This window comes from Phascolarctos cinereus, unplaced genomic scaffold (genome assembly GCF_003287225.1).
Source record: "Phascolarctos cinereus isolate Bilbo 61053 unplaced genomic scaffold, phaCin_HiC Scaffold_2;HRSCAF=192, whole genome shotgun sequence".
In the NCBI taxonomy this organism is placed as follows: domain Eukaryota; kingdom Metazoa; phylum Chordata; class Mammalia; order Diprotodontia; family Phascolarctidae; genus Phascolarctos; species Phascolarctos cinereus.
Window position 1 is genome coordinate 135094136 of NW_027555625.1, and position 21020 is coordinate 135115155.

A 21020-nucleotide genomic window follows, 5' to 3' on the forward strand; every position below is an offset into this window, starting at 1 on the left:
AGGTATTGTTTTTTTCTGGTGGAAGTTTCATTTCATCTCCTCTGACCTGGGCCAACATTAGGGCTATTGATGTGTCATCAAGGTTATGCTTAGGTGTGAGACAGACTGAAGTTACAAAAGCTTGCTAAAGGTGTGATGATAATTGGACAGGCAGGTAGATACCACCACCCCATGCCGGGCAACTGAATACACAGTACTGTTTGTCAACAATGTGAAAAATATATCTTTTTATTATATTGAAGAAATATGGTACAGAGTTGTGTCACTAATGAATACAAGGAAAAAATATGGATCGATAGCTATAAATATGCTGAAGAGAACAGTCCCTAAAATGATACAAATTCTGCCCAACTAAACAAAGCCGATTAAAAAGTAGTAACACATGAGAAGATCTACAGTGTACCCAGAAGCCAGGAATGTCATTCAGCAGTTGTCAAATGGGGAAAAGAAACCATGGGGATGATGGGATTGTTTGGAGGGTTCTTCAGTATTTGAGAAAACCAGAACCCTGTACTGGCCAATCAGTCAGTCCCAGTGGGGCATTCCTTGCATCCCATGGCACACTCTCTTAAACTAATGATCTCCTCTCATTATGGTGATATTGGTTTTATCTTTGTGGTCTCATTTTTCTAATCTCATGCCTGACTTTTTTTCCTTCTCCCCATCTTCCCGTTTGCTTGTCTGTCTGTCTGTCCCTAGGTGGTGGTATTTCCCCAGGGTGATTGCAATGCATCTTTCTGTGTATCCTCCTGACAGATTACAAATTAAAACCAAACCTTAATTCCTGATAACTTCCAAAGTAGAAAAGTACCTTAAAAATATATGCTCACTCCATCTCCCTTTTCCTCTCCTATTTTCACTGTCTGACAGTTTATGGAGAAATCTGATTTAAAAAAAAAGCTGCCCCTTAGTTTTTTCAGTGCTTCATCTGAGAGGGAAGTAGGTGGGAGACCATTAGATTATGAGGATGATTGCAGTTTTTTAAAAATTGTTCACAGCCTCCTCTTGTCCTCGATCCACTTGAGGTAATTGATAACCTTGGTGTATACACCTGGAACATCTTTCTCTCCACATCCTATGCCCCAGCTGATGATGCCAATCAGATGCATACGATTGTCCTTCATACACACAAGAGGACCTCCTGAATCACCCTGCAATGGGAGGACAAATTAATCAATATTTTTGCCATCCAGATGAGTACTGCCACCGTGTCTGGAGATCGCAAGCAGTATTGTAGAGACCCGAATAGTTCTTAATAATAATAATAATAATAATAACAATAATAGACAATTGCCTTTATTCTTTTGTAGTTAATTTACTGAAAATATACTTTCATTTTTTTGCAAAGTCCTGGAGACTCTGCCTAAATAGCTAAATTGTTACTAAGTGAAGGTTAGGGTAAATCAGACCCCAACCCATCCATTTTAGACTTGATATAGAAAAATGGTTGAGGTAAAATATTTCCATTTCAACATATAATATCTATATAGTTTGTATATCTATATAGCATAGTATATATATAATATTGATGTTATATCATATACATTGTATATAGTATGTGCCAGACACTGTGATAAGCGCTTTACAAATATCTCATTTGATTCTCACAACAATGCTGGGAGGTAGGTTCTATTATTATGTCCATTTTACAGCTGAGGAAACAGAGGCAAACAGAGGTTAAGTTGCCCAAGGACACGCAGCTAGTAAGTGTCTGAGGCTGAATTCAAACTCTGGACTTCTTGACTCCATCCCTGTGCTGTCTCCACTGTGCCACTTAGCTTTCCCCCACCTAAAAAAGTGTCTTAAAATACAACATATATGTTTTAAGTGCTTACTATGTGTAAAGCACTCTTTTGGTCCTGTAACATGTATTTTCTTTTAACTATGACAAATCAGCAGTGTTCAAACAGATAAGCATTTATTGAGTTCTCCAGCTTATGGGAAAATGCAAGGAATCCTTCTTCCTTGATCTGCTGGATTGGAGCCTTTGTGGACAATCCCATTTAGCATGCTTGATCAGTCAGTTAGCAAACTGTTCAAGTACTTTATGTGCCAGGCCCGGAACTAAGCATTGAGTATACAAAGAAAGGGGCAGCTAGTTGACAATGGGTAGAAGGCTGGGCCTGGAATCAGGAAGTCCTGAGTTTGAATTCAGCCTCAGACATTTACTACTTGTGTGACCCTGGGCAAGTCACTTAACCCTGTCTGCCTCAGTTTCCTGATCTGTAAAATGAGCTGGAGAAAGAAATGGCAAAACCACCCCAAAATCTCTGCCCAGAAAACCCTAAATGGGGTCACGAGGAGTCCAACACAACTGAACAATAAGAAGAAAATACAAAGAAAGGCAAAGCCACAATCCTGCCCCTCCAGAAGCTCACATTCTCTCACATTAGTACCTACCTCCTCAGGGTTGTTGTAAGGTTCAAATGAGACAATAGCCGTAAAGTGCTTAGCCCATAAACCTATATAAATGTTAGTTATCATCATCATCATCATCATCATCATCATCATTATTATAGTTGGGGAGGCAGTGTGCAAACTCTGGTACCTACAAGATGTATGCAGGATAAATCCGAGTCTCGAGGCATGGTACTAAGGGGGGCAGGAATGGGAAAGTCCCCCTGAAGAAGGTGAGAGTAAAGTTGGGTCTTGAAGGAAGTGAGGGAAGCCAGAGACAGAGGTGAAGAGGAAGAACATTCCAGACATGGAGGACAGATGGTAAAGAGTCGCAGATGCAGGAGACAGAGTGTCTGTCATGTGAGAGGAACAGCAAGAACGCCAGTGTCTGAATCTTACAGTCCGTGGAGGGGAGTAAAGTCTAAGAACTCTGGAAAGCTAGGAAGGGTCCAGGGTGCAGGCCCCACTCCAGAAGTTGGGAGCAGAGGGCTCTCTGATCAGCCCCATTACTTAAGAAATCATTGCATGATTCCTCCTTTGAAAACCATTCAAAGAAAATAAAATGCCTATTTCCAGTGCGACCTTGGGCACATCATCTAACTTCATTAAAGTCTTAATTTCCTCATCTATAAAAGGAAGCAGTTGGATTAGACGGCCAGAATTGCTTTCTGTGCTGTTAAGAAGCATAATTGGGATTTAAACCCAGGTATTTTGTCTCCCAAGTCCAGGACTTGCTCTACTGGAAGCCAGCAAAGTGAAATGGAGTCAGATGAAATAGGTTTTAAACCCGAGCTCTGTCTGTGAAACTTTGGAAGGAAAGAAGGAAGCAAATGTTAAAAATGCACCTACTATGTGCCAGGCCTGGTGGGGCCAAGCGCTTTACAAATATTATCTCATTTGGTCCTCACAACCACCTTAGGAGTAGGTGTTGTTATTATCTTCATTTTGCAATTGAGGAAACAGGAGAACAGAGGTTAAGTGACTTGCTCAGGGTCACAAAGCTAGCAAGTATCCAAGTTCCAATTCGAATTCAGGTCTCCCTGACTCTAGTCTTGGTGTTCTATCCACCTCTAATTGCCCAAGGCAGTTAAAACTACCTCCCTCAGCCTCAGTTTCTCATCTGTAAAAGGAGAGGGTTGGACTAGGAAACTTGTATGTCCTTTGCAGCTCTGAGCCTGCGATCCTATCATTGGGACTTAGAGGGGGCCTTGTTTTACAGATGAGGAAACATCTAGAAAGGAGGGAATTGGCCCCGGTCTCACAGGGAGTAAATAACAGAGCCGGCATTCAGTCTCCAGGCCTCTGAATACAAATTGGAGATCTTTCCCTATGGAGTACATACCTATGCAGCCGGCAGGCCTGGTTGGTGCCCAGCACCGTGTTACTGTAGAATGTCAGCGCTCAATCACACATGAAAGGCAGCCCACAGACCTCCTGGACAGCTTGTCTTTTTTAGAGTTTCACTTGGTCGATTGTGCAATTTCGCTGCCATTGTTCCTAAACACATAGTTTCTCTAGGACAGATTTTATAATCTTCCATAGCCTATTTCCAGCCTCCTAAATTCCTCGAAGCTCTGTGAAGAACTATGGACCTCCTCTAGTCATTGGCACAGTGCTCTGAACGTGGTTGGCGCGTAATCAGTCAACAACCACTTATTAACTGCCCCCTGTGCGAGTTTTTGTCTTTACAAAAATGAAATATTCCTTATTATTCTACCAAGTAAAACAACATGTGAGAGTAAGCTAGGTGGTACATTAGATAGAGTGCTGAGCCTAAAGCCAAGAAGACCTGAGTTCAAATGTGACTTGAGACACTTATTAGCTGTGTGGTTCTAGACAAGTTTGTCTGCCTCAGTTTCCTCCCCTGTTAAAAATAGCACCCACCTCTCAGGGTTATTGCACAGATCAAATAAGATAATACTTGTAAAGTATTCTAGGCAAGTCTCTGCCTCAGTTTCCGCACCTGTAAAATGGGGCTAATAATTGTACCTATCTCTTAGGGTTGTTGTTCAGATCAAATAAGATAATATCTGTAAAGTACTTAGTACAGGGCCTGGCACACAGTCAGCATTTAATTAATGCTGGTTCCCTTTTCCTTAATAAATCCTGGTTCCAGTAGTAATGGCTAGCATTTATATCGCAACACGATGGTGCGATGGATAGAGTCTAGGACTTAGAGTCAGGAAGACCCCAGGTAGAATCTGGTCCTAGACACTTACTAGCTGTGTGACCCTAGACAATTCATTTAACCACTGTATGCCTCAGTTTCCTCATTTGTAAAATGAGCCTGAATATAGCGCCTATGTGAAGATCAAATGAGATCATGTTTATCAAGTGCTTGGCAAACTTTAAAGTGCTATATAAGTACTATTATTACTTTAATAAATTTTTGTCTATGTCTCCTGTTTTTTTACATCATCATGGTTATCCCCAGTATCCCTCACTCATGATAACCGGCAAGCACTTTAAGATTTACAAAGCAGTTTACATGTTATCTTATTTAATCTTCACAACAAACCTATTATCATCCCCATTTTTCAGGTGGAGAGCCTGAGGCCAAAAGAATGTCCAGGTCATACAACAAATGTTGCAGGCAGGATTGAACTCAGGTCTTTCTGACTCCAAGGCCAACATGTTATCCACGACACCACCTAGCTGCCCCCAGGTGAATACAAAATAGGATTTGGTGGGGAAGGGTCCCATCAGTTCAGGGAGATCAGGTGAGGCTTCCCATAAGAACTGGTACCACACTGAGCTTTGAAGGAGGCAAAGGCAAGGAGTCCATGCTGACACATTTTTATTCTCCTTCCTTTCCTGATTTTTCTCATTTCAGTCATTTCTGACTTTTTGTGATCCCATTTGGGGTTTTCTTGGCAATGATAGTGGAGTGGTTTGCCATTTCCTTCTCCAGCTCATTCTAGAGATAAGGAAACCTCGGCAAACAGGGTTAAATGACTTGTCACACAGCTAGGAAGGGTCTGAGGCCACATTTGAACTCAGGTCTTCCTGACTCCAGGCCTAGCACTGTATCCACTGCACCACCTCACTGCTCCTTCTCAGAGGAGATACCCATTCCCCAGGAATTTCTCATAGAACTTTCATAATATTAGAGCTAGAAGAAATCTTAGAGATCATCTAGGCCAATCCTCTCATTTTACAAATGAAATGACAAATAATAGCTATAACCACAGGTAACATTTATATAGCGCTTACTCTATTCCCGGCCCATTTTACAATTATTATCTCATTTGATCCTCACAACTAAATAAACAGGAGGACCAGCAATTGAACCAGCTGGAAACTAAGCTTTCACCCCGTGTCTCTGACGCCCGAGTTCAGCCTCTTCGCCCTGGCCCACACTGCCTGTTTGTGTTTCATTTGTCATTGCAACAGTCAATTCACTGAATGAGCTTGCAGGAAATCCAGCAAGGCAGGAGGGGTTTCCTTCCCAGAAATTAAGGAAATTTCTTACAATTTATTTAGTTTAGGACTCTTTGGTCTTTCCCTACCACTAGTCTCAAGGACGCTCACCTATCCTCCCTGAGGTTTACATTGGCTTCTTGAGATTAAATGCATTTATTCCATCCTGACTGGAGTTTTTCTTGGCTAAAACCTTTTCCTCTACCACAATAATCCGAGTGATGGAGAAGACCCTATTTACCTGGCAGGCATCGTGTAAGTTTCCTTCCTTCCCTCCACTTCTCGTGTCCCCGGCACAGAGCATGTTCTCTGTGACTGTTTTATTAAACAGGTGCCTCGACGTGCAGCGGCTGGACGGGTACAGGCGGACGTGGCCCTCCTTCAGTCTCTCAGAGTAGAAGGGAGAAGCTGTAAGAGAGACAAATGGTTTCATGGTTTCTGGTACAACCTTGGTTCCTTTTTATAGAAATGGCATGGGATGTTTCTCAATCCTTACCATCTGTAGAGTGCTAGACATCTCCTATAATTACTCTTTTATTTTATTGTGAACTTAATTATCAACGTAAACACTTCATTATATGAGCAAAAGCAAAAAAGAAGATTCTAAATACATTGTTCAGACATACTGACTCTTTGTGACCCCGTGGATCACAGCACACCAATACCGTCCATGGGGTGTTCTTGGCATTTCCTTCCCCAATGAATAAAAGCAAACAAAGGTTAAGTGACTTGTCCACAGTCACATAGCCAGTAAGTGTCTGAGGCTGGATTGTCTGAGGCCTTCCTGCCTTCAGGCCCCGTGCTCTACCCCACTGCAAAACTTAGCTGCTTCTTGTAAAAAATGTACACTTTGGTTTTTAAAAGTGAGTGCTAAAATTATCAAAGTTGTAACAGAATTGCCGTTTGTGTTCGCTTTCCGAACGTGTTTGTTTTCTTCTGTGTATTTTTTAAAAATGTTTTATTCATGCTTTTTTTAATCTCTATCCTTCTCACTGACCTCCCCCAACCCCCACTCCCAGTAGGAGCCCTTCCTTTTAACACATTAGTCAAGCAAACATATCAGCACATTCAATATTTCCGAAATTATGTCTCATCTTGTACCTCTAGTCCATCTCTTCTCTGCCAAGAGGTGAGAGGCATGCTAAAATTACTCTTCACACAGCACTTTCATATCCATTCTCTCTTCTGATCTGCCAGATTACTCCATGAGATAGGTAAGCACAGCATCATTGTACTAAGGTACAAGTAAGGTACAGAGAACTGATACCTTGCCTAAAGTCACAGGGAAGGATGGAGTGGACAGGGGCTAGAACCCAAATCTCCTGCCTCCTTGTCTTCTGGGTTCACTACCCTATAGCATCTCATGGTATTCTGCAGACTTGTTATGGTTAGAAACTCCCTATGAGCAGTGGGTGTTACACTTACTCTCCTCGTGTTTGCCATAGCCAGACAGCTCACATTCTGTCCAGTCAGCCATTTGCAGGCCTGCATCAGGAAGGCAGACAGTCCGGACTGACTTGGTTTCCTGGGCACATTGTAATGAGTCAGCTTTAGGTTTCAGCTGCAAGAGAGCTGAGAAAAGAAACAAGGAAGAATGTGCTAAGTCCTATGTGCAAAGTCACACACACACACACACACACACACACACACACACACACACATTTCCATTTTCAGAACAGTAATGTAAAGGGTGAGGAACTAGAGAGGGTGAACATACATGTGTTGACAAGGGCCAGATTTCAGAGATGGAAAATTTAGAGAAGGTCCATCTTACCAATGTCATTGTCAAAAGTCTCTAAAACAAATTTTTCATGGATGATGTACTTTTCCACTTCAAACATTTGTTCATCCTCTTCTTTCTTCTCCCGGTAGGTCCTGCCTAGAACCACCCTAATTTCATGGACTTTGTACCTGTTGAAGAAAAGGGTCCTTAGATGACGATTGTCACAAAAACTTCTCAGGTGACCCTGTGAGTAGGAAAGTGGTATTAAGTGCCTACTTTGTATACTGGAGCAGCTAGGTTGTGCAGGGGATAGAGTCCTGGAGTCAGGAAGACTCATCTTCCTGAGTTCAAATCTAGCCTCAGAAACTTACTAGCTGTGTGACCCTAGGCAAGTCACTTGTTGGCCTCAGTTTCCTCATCCATAAAATGAGCTGGAGAAGGGAATGGCAAACCATTTCAGGATCTTTGTCAAGATAACCCCAAAATGGGGTCACAAAGGGTTGGACATGACTGAACCAACTAAACCATAACAACACCATGTGTGCTTGGTGCTAGTGTTACAAAGACAAAAATGAAAGTCATTACCCTCAAGGATCTTACACTCTACTGGGGTGAGACAACCTGTATACAAATATGTAAATGTGAAGTATATTCAAAGATACAAGGTAACACAGGATAATTTCAAGAGGAAAAGATAAAACAATTTCATAATTAGAGCCATCAGGAAAAAAAACCCATGTAGGGGGTTGTACCTGAGCTGTCCTTTGAAAGAAGCTAGGGGGTTTTATGAGATTGAAGTGAGGAGGTCTTATATTTCAGATATGAGGGACCATTTGTGCCAAGACAAGAAGGCAAGAGAAAATAAATGCTCTTTTTTTCCTTTTGCAAATCGTAATTTTTTTCTTGCAAACTGTTTCTTCCTTGACAACATGACTAATACGGAAACAGGTTTTACATGATTGCACATACATAACTTATATCAAACTGCTTACCATCTTCCAGAGGGGAAAGAAGAGAGGGAATGAGGGAGGGCAGGGAAAGAGAGAAAATTTGGAACTCAAAATTTTATTTTAAAAAAAATGCTAAAATTGTCTTTGTATGTAATTGGAAAAAAATATTATTTAAAATTAAATTGGCAAATATTTAGCAAAATAAACAGTGTTTAAAAAAAAAGAAAAATGCTTGTTGACTTGCAATGGAATCCTGTATACAAAGAAGAGTAAACAAGCCATTTTGGAGCAGAAAATGTGTAAAGGGGAGCAATAGGAAATAAGATTAGAAAGGCAGGTGGGAGGTGGGAGTCGGATCGATTGGAAAGGGATTTAAATACCAGACTAAAGTGTTTGTATTTTATCCAATGGGCAATGAGGAGCTATTGAAGATTTTTAAATAGAGAATGCCACTGAGCAGCAGTTGTGTGGAAGGTATAGTGGAGACGGGAGCACCGGAAGGCAAGAGACCCACTAGAAGGCTAGCTAATGTTAATGCAGGCCTGAACTAGGATGGAGGCCATGGGAGTGGAAAGAAGGGGACAGTTGTGAGGGTTGTGGAGGTTGTGGAGGGAGGATTGATAGGTTTTGGCAACTACTTGAATATGAGAGTTGAGGAAGAGAGGAGTCAGATGCTTCCAAAGTTGTGAACCTTGGTAACTAGAAAGATAGTGGTACCATGATCAGAAACAGAGAAATTTGGAGGGATGGGTCTGTGAGGGAAAATGAATTCTGTTTCGGACACACTGAGGTTGATATGCCCAAGGGACATCCAAGTGGAGATGTCCAGCAGGTAGGTGGAGCAGGCAGTTGGTAAGATATGGGACTGGACTTCAGCTTCATGGACCACGGGAGAGGGACAAGAAGATCCGATCATGGTAGCCTAGGATCCTTTAAGTGTTCAACCCTTCGGGTGAAACATAGCAAAACCTTCACTGTCCCATAGGACAGAAGCTTCCTTGGAGAGTTGGTCCCTTTAGAGAACATCAGACCGTGAATTCAGTAGGAGCCCTGGTGTGCTTGCTTTATTCCTTAATACAACTGTGTGCATCCTTTCCTGGCTCAACAGCCTATGTATGTTATCACCAGATTGTAATGCAAGAGCATGTCCCATGATCTGGGAATGGTTCAGGAAGAAGAAAAAAAATCAACTTATAACTCAGTCTGCCTAACCTCAATGCTACTTTTATCATTTGCTTTTATTCTTACATCCTATGATGGAGTCAGGGAAGAAGAGTCAGTATGCAGCAGTCTAAGAGCTCTATCCTTTTAACTTCTTTTATTTAAAATTTTGAAAAAAATATTTATTGATTGATGCTTTTTGTTTTACACATCATAATCATTTCCAGCTCTACCCCTACACACACACACACACACACACACACATACACACACACACACATACACACACACACGCACACATGCATTGAACCTTCCTTTTTAATAACAATGATTTTAAAATGCTAAGCAAAAATGACCAACAGAGCAGCTATTATCTGTTAGACGATGTTCTGTACCTATGATCTCGACCCCTCTAAGAGGAGGAAAGTGTGTTTTACCACCTAATCTCTAGAACCAAGATTGGTCATTGCAAAAATCATCATTTAGCAACTTCTTATGCTTATTTATATTTCTCAGTTGCTTTTATAAATTGTGCATTTGAACAGCTGTTTCTTTATCTACAAAATGAGCTTATAGACTAGTTTCTAAAGTTCCTTCTAGCTCTCAGTCCTATGTTTATATGAATCACTTTGCAGTCTCTGAATGCCAATCCACCCTTGAAAACCATGTGCATAGAGGGGGCTCGGCTGTGAACTTCCAAGTACAATAAAAATTAAAATATAAAAACTGAAGCAATGGAGGTATACTCCTAGTACCTGCACAATTAGAATTAACTCCCTAGACTGTTACCACTCATCTTTCTTTCTTTTCTTTTATTATTTTAGAAAAGAACCTAGAAAAAAGGGGAAAAAATTCATTTTTGCTGATGTGAATAGACGGGGTTGGACTACCTGCAAGGGATAATGAGAAATCGCCCAATGGTCTGACATCTTGAGCAGTTTCAAGAGATTTGACCCAAGCTTTGGTAGCTTCATTCTCCCACTCTATAATTTCCCCCACCTCCACTACTCTTCAAGTTTGTTTGAAAACTCCAAAGATTGTACAGTTGACACTGATTACTGAAGTGTCTGGAAATTTCCCAACCTCCCCAAGACCAGTCATAATCTGGGACCATTCCAGACTAAGAAGTGGAATAATTGTCTGGCTTTGTACTCCCGGGGCTAGCCCAGAACTAGACCATCTTCAGGCACTGGATCTGGTTGAGCTGTAGAAACTTATCATGGCATGGTTGAGAGGAGGCCTTAGAGGCAAGAAGACCTGGGTTCATGTCCCACTTACGACTCATCCTGGCTGTGTGTCTGGGCAAGTCACTTAGCTTCTCAGTGCTCTTAGACAATTCGCTAAGACTATACTTTAGGGAACAGTTTTCCAGCTGAAGTGGTAGAGGGAGCTTCCTCACCAGGAATTCCCTACACATCCATGAAATCATAGGTCCAGACCAATAAAAGAAAATTGAGAATGACTGCAGACAAATTGCCATTCCCTTAGATGAGTGTTGCCCTGGATGTCAGACTTTCTATAAGAGTTTCCTCTGATTTCAGTGTCTAGGGGAGAATAACTTGTGGGTTTTCCTCATTCTTACCTCTCCTGAAAGCAGTGGGCTGCAGAGAGAACCCAGCAGGAGTCAATCAGTATTCCTCCACACAGAAAATGTGTTTTCCCAGGGGATCTCCGGTCCCTGGTCGTGATGGCAGCCTGCCAAGGATGAGAGGTGATGTCAGCGAAGAAGCCTCCTTTAATTCGAAATTGGCTTTCTTTATACTGCCGCAGGCCACAAGTAGCTGGGAAAAAGCAAAATACAAATAAAAGGGAGGAGGTCAGACTTTACAGAGGTCTGCAAGGGTTCTTGAGAAGCCATTTTGGTTCCCAATTTTAGTCTTCTGAACTCTGGCAAAATAGATAGTTTCTATGAGCATACAAAATGATGGAGAAGACCACAGGAAACATGTTATTCACCTAGCATACAATGCCCTCTCCTCGCCCCTCTCCTCTCCTCTCTCTTCTCTTCTCTCTTCTGTCCTCTCCTCTCCTCTCTTTTCTCTCTTCTCCCTTCCTCTATCCTCTTTTCTCTCCTCTGTCTTCTTCTCTCCTCCCTTTTCCCCTCCCATCTACTCTCTCTTCTCCTCTCCCCTCCTCTTTTTTCCTTTCCTCTCCTCTCCAAATTTACCCATCTGTCATGACACAACATGATTACCACCTGTTCCACAACCATCTCAGGTCACAGAAATGTCTCTCCTGCCCTCAAGGAACTTACGTTCTATTGGGGGACAGATAAAATGTGATTGCCGATAAGAAAATATCGTCTACACAAAATAAATCCAAAGTAATTGGGGTAGGGGAGAGCACTAAGAACCGGGGTAAATCAGGGAAGGCCTCCTCAAGGAGGTGGCCCTTGAGCCAAGGCTTGAAGGGAATTAGGAGTTGCAAGAGGAAAAGCCCCTTGTAATATGGCACTAGCCTACCTTTCCAGACTTCTGTACCCTACCCGCCTTCATGGGTGCTTCATTCTAGACAAACTGGTGTATTCAACTATTCCTTGAACACAATATCCCATCTCCCACCGCCATGACTTTGTATAGGCTATCCCCCATGCTTCTTAAGCACTCTCCTCCCCTCTGCCTCTTACAAACTCTAGCTTCCTTCAAAGGTCACCTCATCTCCCAGTTGTTAGTGTCTTTTCACCAGAAATTACTTGCTTTATGTCTCTCTATCTCTCTCTTTATGTCTCTCATCTGTCTGTCTTGCTCTCTGTCTCTTTCTCTCTCTGACTTCATCCGTCTGTCTCTCTCCATTTCTGTCTGCCTCTGTGTCTCTCTCTGTCTCCTTCTCTCTCCATCTCTCTTCATATATACGTATTTATACACATATACATATACATGTATATATACACACTTATATACACGTGTGTGTATACATATATATATTTGTATTTAATTAAATTAATTTTAATTTAATGTGGTTCCCCCCAATAGAGCACAAGCTCCTTGAAGGCAAGGACCATTTCATTTCTGCTTTTGTATCCCCAGCACTAGCATAGGGCCTATCATTAGAGTTAGGTCTTAATAAATGGTTGTTGAATGAATGAGTAAAGATCATTCTTGACATGAAGGGCAGCTTGTGAAGAATTGAAGAGGCAGAAGATGGAGTGTTGTGTTTGGGGAACAGCAAATAAGTCAATTTAGCCAGAATTCAGAGTGTACAAAAGACAGGCTGGAAAGGTAAAGGTGTCAACCCTTGATTTTCCTCTTTATTATCTTTTCACCCACCCCCTCTTGCTGACCTAGATCTTCTGCACAAGCTGAAGCACACAATAAAAACTGAAAGGAGAGATTTTTGAGGGGGAATGGGAAGGAGGGAGGGGACAGAGTATTCTTGGCAGGCAGAAGAGTTAGATTCACTCGAAACCTTTCCCGAGACTGCCATCAGGAGACTATTGATGCCTCCCACCCACCCCACTCGGTGGGCAGTGGAAACCTGTGTTGACTCTCATTAATTGTCAGGTTAAGGAACAAACATGACAGAATGATTTTTTAGTTTCTTCCAAGTTCCTGACCCACGGAGGAGTGGCTGCTATAATCACAGACCATCTAGAAAGGAAGAGAAAGAGCTAGAGGATGCAACAAAAGAAAATGCCAAAAGTCCATCTCTTACAGCATTTGGGCACATCACAGAATTCCCATGTCACCTGGCTGTCCGTCAGCACGTAACACCAGGGTCTTTTGTCATTGTCTGGATTCCTGAAAGCAAAGAGGTTAGAGCATTTTACCTCAGTTAGCAAACCACAGGATTTTAAAATAAAAGCTCAGAGTTGGAATACTGTTGTGCTATAAGAAATGATGAGCAAGTGGACTGGAAAGACTTGTATGGACTGATGCTAAGTGAAGTGAGCAGAACAAGGAGAATGGTGTATACAGTAACAGCCACGTTGTGTGATGACTAACGTTGATAGACTTAGCTCTTCTCAGCAATGCAAGGATCTAAGACATCTCCAAAAGTCTCATGATGGAAAATGCTATCCACATCCAGAGAAAGAACTATGGAGTTTGAATGTAAATCAAAGCATACTATTTGCTCTTTTTTTTCTTCTGTTTTGTTTTGTTTCCTTCTTTCTTGTGGTTCCTCCTATTGGTTCTAATTCTTTCTTTACAACATGACTAATGTGAAAATATGTTTAATAAGAATGTATATGTAGGCCCTATATCAGATTACATGCTGTCTTGGGGAGGAAGGGAGGGAGGGAGGGAGGGTGAGAAAATTTAAAACTCAAAAGCTTATGGAAGTGAATGTTGAAAACTAAACATGAATTAATTTTTTTTAAAAAGCTCAGAGTTAGAAGAGACCTTGTGACCTTTACATTGATGTCAAACTCAAATAGGAATGGATCCCCGCTGGCCACATGCTGACTTAGGAAACCTCAAATTTACATAACCAATGAAGTATTTTTATTCATTTTGTTAAACATTTCTTATTGCCTTTCCATCTGGTTCGGGATACACTGGGGAGCACATAGAACCCACAGGCCTTACGTTGGATATCTCTACCACAACATCCAAAACATGTGGCTCTCTAGTCTTTCTTGAAGACCCCCGACAACAGAGGACTTGTAATTATCAGGAAGATATAGACGGGGAATCTCCCTGTAACTCCCATCCACTGTTCTTCGTTCTGCTCTCTGGTTTCCTTATCCAAAAGATGACCTTATAGATAATGGAAGATAGCCCTCCTTCTCTTCACTAGCCTTCTTCAATCTATCTTCATAGGACACGAATTCCAGTCTCCATCATCATCTTTCGAATCTTTCCCATTAATCAAATTCCACTTCTGCTATGATGTTGTTGTTGAATCATTTTTCAGTCGTGTACAATTCTTCATGATCCCATTTGCCATTTTCTTGGCAAAGATACTGGAGTGGTTAGCCATTTCCTTCTCCAGCCCGTTTTACAAATGAGGAAACTAAGGCAAACAGGGTTAAGGGACTTGCCCAGAATCAGACAGCTAGGAAGTGTCTGAGGCTGGATTTCAGCTCACAAAGATGAGTCTTCCTGACTCCAGATCTGGCATCCTGTCCACTGTGCCACCTAGATGCCCATGCCTTAAAAAGGGCCTGTGCCCTCTCCTCCCCCACCCTCCCCCAACATGCTCATATAGAGCTTGGAATGTGAAAAATAAGATTTTGAATATCTCCATAATACCTCCTCTCTCTTGGGAAAAATTGTGTTGTTATTTTTAATTAAGATTAAGCAGACTGCAATGCTCTATTGTTCACTAGCTAAAAAGGTCCAGAGAAATCCAGCTGGATAGGGAAGTCAACGGAACTCTCAAATCCCTTCTAGAAGCAGTGTTCATAACAGAATTGTGGAGAACAAGGACGTCTTAACAATAGCTTGACTGACACATGTTGGTAAGGGTAATCAATTCTGTAGAACTATTTAGGGCCCCTTCAGGCTAACTTGAATGTTACCTACCTCTACATAACACACCAATGAAGCATATGTAATCATCTAAAAATATTTTTTTTTGGAATGAATTACATTGTTATATAATGGATGTTGGGAAAACTGTCACAGATCCATGCATTCATTTGTTTGCTTGCTTGTTTATTTATTTATAGAGAGAAAATTTCTTTATTTATAGAGGTAGCTTGATAGCTCAGTGGATAGAGCACTAGAGCTGGATTCAGGAAGCCCCAAGTTCATATGCTGCCTGAGATACTTATTAACTCAGAGAGCCTAATATAGGCTGTTAACCTTGTTCTGCCTCAGTCTCCTCATCTGTAAAATAGGGATAATAATAGCACCTACCTCCCAAGGTTGTTGTGAGGATAAAATGAGTGAATATTTGTAAAGTGCTTTGCAAATCTTAAATTGCTAAGTAAATGCTAGCCACTATTCTTAGAAAGGGTCTTAGAGGAAAACGGGAACCTGGGAAAAGCTACATCATAGAGCAATTCAATAGCTGGGAATCATGACACCTGTGTTCTACATTTGATTCTTTGAATGACTATGTGAGTTCAAGAGAATTGCTTGACCTTTCTGTGACTTGGGCTTTTTTTGCCCCATCAGGAAAATGAGAGTAGAAATCTATTTTCACAGGAAATTTGTGAAGATATGGAAGCTATATGAAAATTTTTTGAATTCTCTGACAGACAAGGCCACAAAAATCTCTTCACATTTTAACTTGAAACATCAAATATTACCCTTACTCTCTCTTTCCCCCCTCCCCCCCATAAAAGCCAGCATCTTACATACAAATACAAACCTACCGGCAAAAATTATGACTGCCCAGGCCCAAGTCACGTGCATTCTCCCTCCGTGCTGTGTAATCTCTAAATATCAGATGTGGTGAATTCCACTTGAGGCAGGAATTGCCTGATTCAGTTTTGCTCCTAATACCCCGGTACGATATGCCATTTCCAGTATAGCAATCATTAGTGGGACCTAGATTAAGAAGGAAAAACAAAAGGATGAAACAAAAAATAAATAAGAAATCAGATGAATAGTAAATCCTTTCTGGGAGGGCTTGGAGCTGAGTAAGATGAATTGGGATGCCAAACTTCTCCTTTTCGGAAGCATCTGAAATTTTATCACTTCCTTTTTATTTTCTCAAGTCCGAGAAGAAACTGCTTCCTTCTCTCTCTAACAGAAACAATTGACAAACTGTCCCACTTAATATTATCAGTTGTTGGTGTTTTGGAGGATTTAGCAATCAGTTTTTCAAACCCCTCTAATTTGCTTCTTGGGAAACTGACCCAGAGAGATTGAATGTCCCTCACAGCTGCATAACAAATCAGGAGTAAAACCAAGACTGAAAATCATAGCTTCTGAGGGATTAGTGATCCACAGAGTGATGGGGTGCTGTGATACAATGGAGTGACTTGTTTCCTCTTGAGTTCCTACCTTTATACACTGTCAGATTCTAGAATAGTTCTGTAGTAATAAAACATGCTTCTGTTAACCTACACTTGCTTCTCTTTCTATTTTGCAATTTCTATATCATTATCCTAGTTACCTAGATGCTTAAATCCTTATTTAAAGTTCTTTCCTTTTCTCTACTCTCCCCTCAATCCTATCAGTTACAAATTCCAATCAATTCTCCCTCCACATTATCTCTTATAATATTTTTTCCATTTCCTCTCCATTCTCGTTGCTTCCACCCTCATACAAGTACTCCTCTCTTGCCTGGATGATCGTATCGTTTGTTGTTGTTGTTCAGTTCTTTTCAGTAGAGTTTGACTCTTCATGACACTATTTGGGGGCAAGAGATACTGCAGTGGTTTGCTATTTCCTTATCCATCTGATTTTACAGATGAGGAAACTGAGGCAAACAGGGGTAAATGACTTGCCCAGACTCGCACAACTAATGTCTGAGGCCAGATTTGAACTCAGGAAGATGAGTCTTCCTCACTCCAGGCCTGGCACTCTATCTGCTGAAACATCTAGCTACCCAGATGATTGTATTAGCCTTCTAAAAAATCTAATGCTTCTCTGCTTAAAAAATTTCGGTAACTCCTCATTGCCTGCCAAGCCAAATCCAAACTCTTTAACCTGGTATTCAAAGCCCTCCACAATACAGGCTCAACCTTATTTCAAACTACTTGCCTTCACATAGTCGTCATTCCATCATTCACTTCTCACCATTCTCCAGTTTGGCCTTTGCCTGCCTTTCTGCTTTTGCACACACTATCCCTTAGGTGGGGATAATAGTGCACTTCATCTCTGCCTGCTGAAATCTTTCTCTTCCTCCAAGGCCCAGCATCAATTATGAAGGAGCCCTCCATTTATGAAGTTCTTCCTAGAAGTGATCTCTTAAAATCTCTTACCCCTGTCCTAGGCACTTAACACCATTTCTCATACTTCTTCCAAAGAGCCATACAAGTCTCCTTTCTAATAATGCAGACGGCAACCCCTCTTGTAATAAAAGGTCTCCTTGTGTTGCTGTTGTAAAAAAAAATTAAATCATCACTTAGTTACTAGTATTATGGTAAAAGGCATTTCTGAACTGAACTAGGTTGATCCTTGGACAGCCAACATAGTCTATTACTGGTTCATCCTCATGGTTCAGTAGGATCTGCCAGAAATTGTGCTCTGTTAACCTAGCCTTTGCGAACCCAGGGTTACTTGTCCATCACAATGAGGCTTTGGTAGAGAAGAAGGCTTTGATAAAACATCATAACGTGCTTCTCTCTGTTACACCATTAGATTACAATCTTCTGATGACAAGGTCTTTGGTTTTTCTTTTTCTTTTTTAAATCCCCATCACCTAACACAGGGCTCTCTATATAGTGGGTGTCTGACAAATGTTTGTTGAATTGAATCAAATTGTGTAGAAAGCCTGCTCTTCCCTTGCCTCTGAAAACCAAAACAACCTCTAACTTTGTTTCCACTGAAACAAGTCAGACACCATCCTGTTCTTTTTTGCTCTTCTCCGAAGCAAGGGCTATCAGCCTTGTTCTCCCAATTGCTTTACCCCTCAACTTGGTGGCTTTCTCTCTCCATCAAGGCCAGTGTGGCTGTTCAGACCAAACACGCCCCTTGGGCACTCACCCTTTGAGCAGGACGGGATGCTGCAGTACTCCCCGATATAAAATCCATCCTTGAAGATGTAACACCAGGGCTTGGAGCTTCTGTCTGGGTTCCTAAATGTCAGAGGGCAGAGGGAGGATTAGAAATTCTACTCTCTAACATAACCGAGGGTTTGGGGGACCCTTCCCGGAGAAGACCTCCCAGAGTCAAAGCAAGTCTCATTCACCTGCAGTAGTTGTGGTTCCCAAGTCCTAGCTTGAGGGCATTTGGCCTCTGCCCATTGTACTGTTTGGAGAACAGGCCACTCAGCTTCCAGTTTACACACTCGGCCCCGCTTTCACTTGTGCTCCACGTCCCCCTATAGGTGAATCCTTTGTCTTTATAGCACGCTGCATCAGTATCTGATTAGAAGGAGAAACATAATAAAATAACGCATTAAATAATCTGATTTTTTTGATAATCATTTTTAAAGCATTTTGCCTCATGTCTTTTGTTTTGTTTTGGTGAGGCAATCAAGGTTAAGTGACTCGCCCAGGCTCACACAGCTAGCGAGTGTTATATGTGTGAGCTGGGATTTGAACTCAGGTCCTTCTGACTCCAAGGCCAGAGCTCTATCCACTGTGTCACCTACCTGCCCCTGCCTCATATCGTTTTAAGCTAGAAAGAAACTTGATTACATTTCGAACTAGAAAGAACCTTGGAGATCATTTAGTCCAGTATCCTTATTTTCTAGATGATGAGAGTTTAAATGACTTGTCCAAGATCACCCAGGTATTGAGTGGCAGACACCAGCAGTTGAACCCATGACTCCCAACTTCAAACCCATTGCTTTTTTGTCTCCCAACGTATCACCCGACAATCACACGAGAATACCCCAACAGCCAAAGCAAACTGAGACCGGGAGTGCTTAAGCAACTCGAGTAACGTCATGCCGCTAGCTAATGACAGAGGTGGTGGCTGAACTTCCTGGGTCCATAGACCATCTGCAGAACTTCTGATCTCTATGCCTGGGAGAGAAGGGGGCTGACAAATCTGGGTCCTAAAGGAAAAGTCTTCAAAAGGAATAAGGGGCAAATTCCTATCCCCAAGAGCAGCTAGGTAGAAGTAGATAGAGCAACAGATCTGGGGTCAGGAAGACCTGAGTTCAAATCTGACCTTGGATACTTACTAGCTGTGTGACCTTGGGCAAGTCATTTAACCCTGTTTGCCTCAGTTTCCTCATCTGTAAAATAATCTTGATGGGGTACTCAGGCCCCAGCCTCCCAAATTCTCATTAGGCCCCTGTCCTGTGACAAAATTTTCTCTTGTTGCAGAACACATTCTTTTATCAGGACAGAGGGATGCCTGGCCCAAGGATTTTTGTCCCTGGCTGGCCCAAGGATTCTCTCTCATGCCAGATCCCCAAGGTCCATACCTCTGACAACTCCTTCAATGTCTGGTATACTCCCTATACTTTCCCATCTATAGCTCCCAAGACACCTGGACACCTAGATTACCTAATTAGTATCCCTGGCATTCCTTTCCCATACACCTTTTCTACATAAGCTCTAGAATCACCCCCATTAGATTGGAAGCTCCCCAAAGGAACTCTGCCCTCTTCTATTGGTGTTGTAATAAATTGTCTCTTGACAGATGACATCTGAAAGATGGCTTGGGTGTGTGAATTCATTCCAGGCAACTCTGCCTTGGCATTCTCGGGGTCCCAGCACCCCTGACCTCTACCCCAAACCTCTTCAAGCTAGAGAAGGAAATGGCAAACCACTTTGGTATTTTTGTTAAGAAAATCCTAGGGGCAGCTAGTTGGCAAAGTGGATAGAGCACTGGCTCTGGAGTCAGGAGGACCTGAGTTCAAATCTGGCCTTAGACTTATAACACTCACTAGCTATGTGACTCTGGGCAAGTCACTTAACCCCAATTACCTCGCACACACAAAAAAATAATAATCCCAAATGGAGACATAAATAGTTGGACATAAAAAAACAACTGAACACCATTGCTAGCTAGCTATATCTTCCCTCCCTTCTTTCTCTATTCTATTAACATTATAACTTGGACCTAGAAACAGAACTCCTTCTACTAGGTCACACAGCCTATTACTCCTAAAACCTCAGTGTTACCCTCTTTGGTCCCTTGACTGGACCTGTGGAGCTGGGGTTTACTCACTCACTCAACCACTCACCTATTTCACATTGTTTTCCTGTAAAACCTCTGGGACACTGGCAGACAAAATCGAAGAAATACAAGGCCTGCTTGCAAATGCCACCATTGTAGCACCTTGGCTCACTGCAAGCTGTTAAATGCAAAGAAAAATGGAGTCAATTTTCAAAGTAATCCTAAGGGGAAAAAAAAGAGGGATAGTGTATAACCAAAGACAGCTCCCTGCCCTCTACATTTCATCTCCTTCCCATCATCTTGTCCTCCCTCTTCTTTCTTGTCCTGTTACATTTTCTTTTTTTTTTTTTTGGCTAGGCAATGGGGTTAAGTGACTTGCTCAGGGTCACACGGCTAGTAAGTGTCAAGTGTCTGAGGCCAGATATGAACTCAGGTCCTCCCGACTCCAAGGCTCAGGAATAGAATCTGTTAGGAAAATGTATACGTTTATATATGTATATATGTATGTATGTGTATATATGTGTATATACATATATACACATATATACACATACATACATATATATATATATATATCCATGCTTAATTGTAGCCTGAGTGGGGAGGAGGGGGGAAAAAGAATGAAGTAAAAAGTGTACAGCAGAGAATAAAAGAAAACTTACAAGGAAGCGAAGATTGACAGCTCTCAATACAAGGCGCAGTATTTAGTATATAGGCTTTCCTGAAATGGAAATT

General features: G+C 41.7%; 1 protein-coding gene across 2 annotated transcripts in view; it reads right to left on the reverse strand.

Moving 5' to 3' along the window:
- Positions 1–212: 212 nt before the first annotated feature.
- PLAT (plasminogen activator, tissue type) overlaps positions 213–21020 on the reverse strand; it is a 40212-nt gene continuing 19404 nt past the window's right edge. Inside the window, exons 5-14 of one of the 2 annotated variants that reach the window (XM_020969611.2) lie at positions 20353–20463; positions 18400–18574; positions 18195–18286; positions 15914–16088; positions 13303–13388; positions 11234–11432; positions 7592–7728; positions 7243–7389; positions 6059–6225; positions 213–1151 (exon numbers count right to left, since the gene is read on the reverse strand). In XM_020969611.2, the coding sequence (XP_020825270.1) occupies positions 993–1151; positions 6059–6225; positions 7243–7389; positions 7592–7728; positions 11234–11432; positions 13303–13388; positions 15914–16088; positions 18195–18286; positions 18400–18574; positions 20353–20463 (1448 nt within the window). In that variant the 3' untranslated portion in view covers positions 213–992. The remainder of the gene's footprint in view (positions 1152–6058; positions 6226–7242; positions 7390–7591; positions 7729–11233; positions 11433–13302; positions 13389–15913; positions 16089–18194; positions 18287–18399; positions 18575–20352; positions 20464–21020) is intronic. The other variant, XM_020969612.2, reaches the window with a different exon arrangement.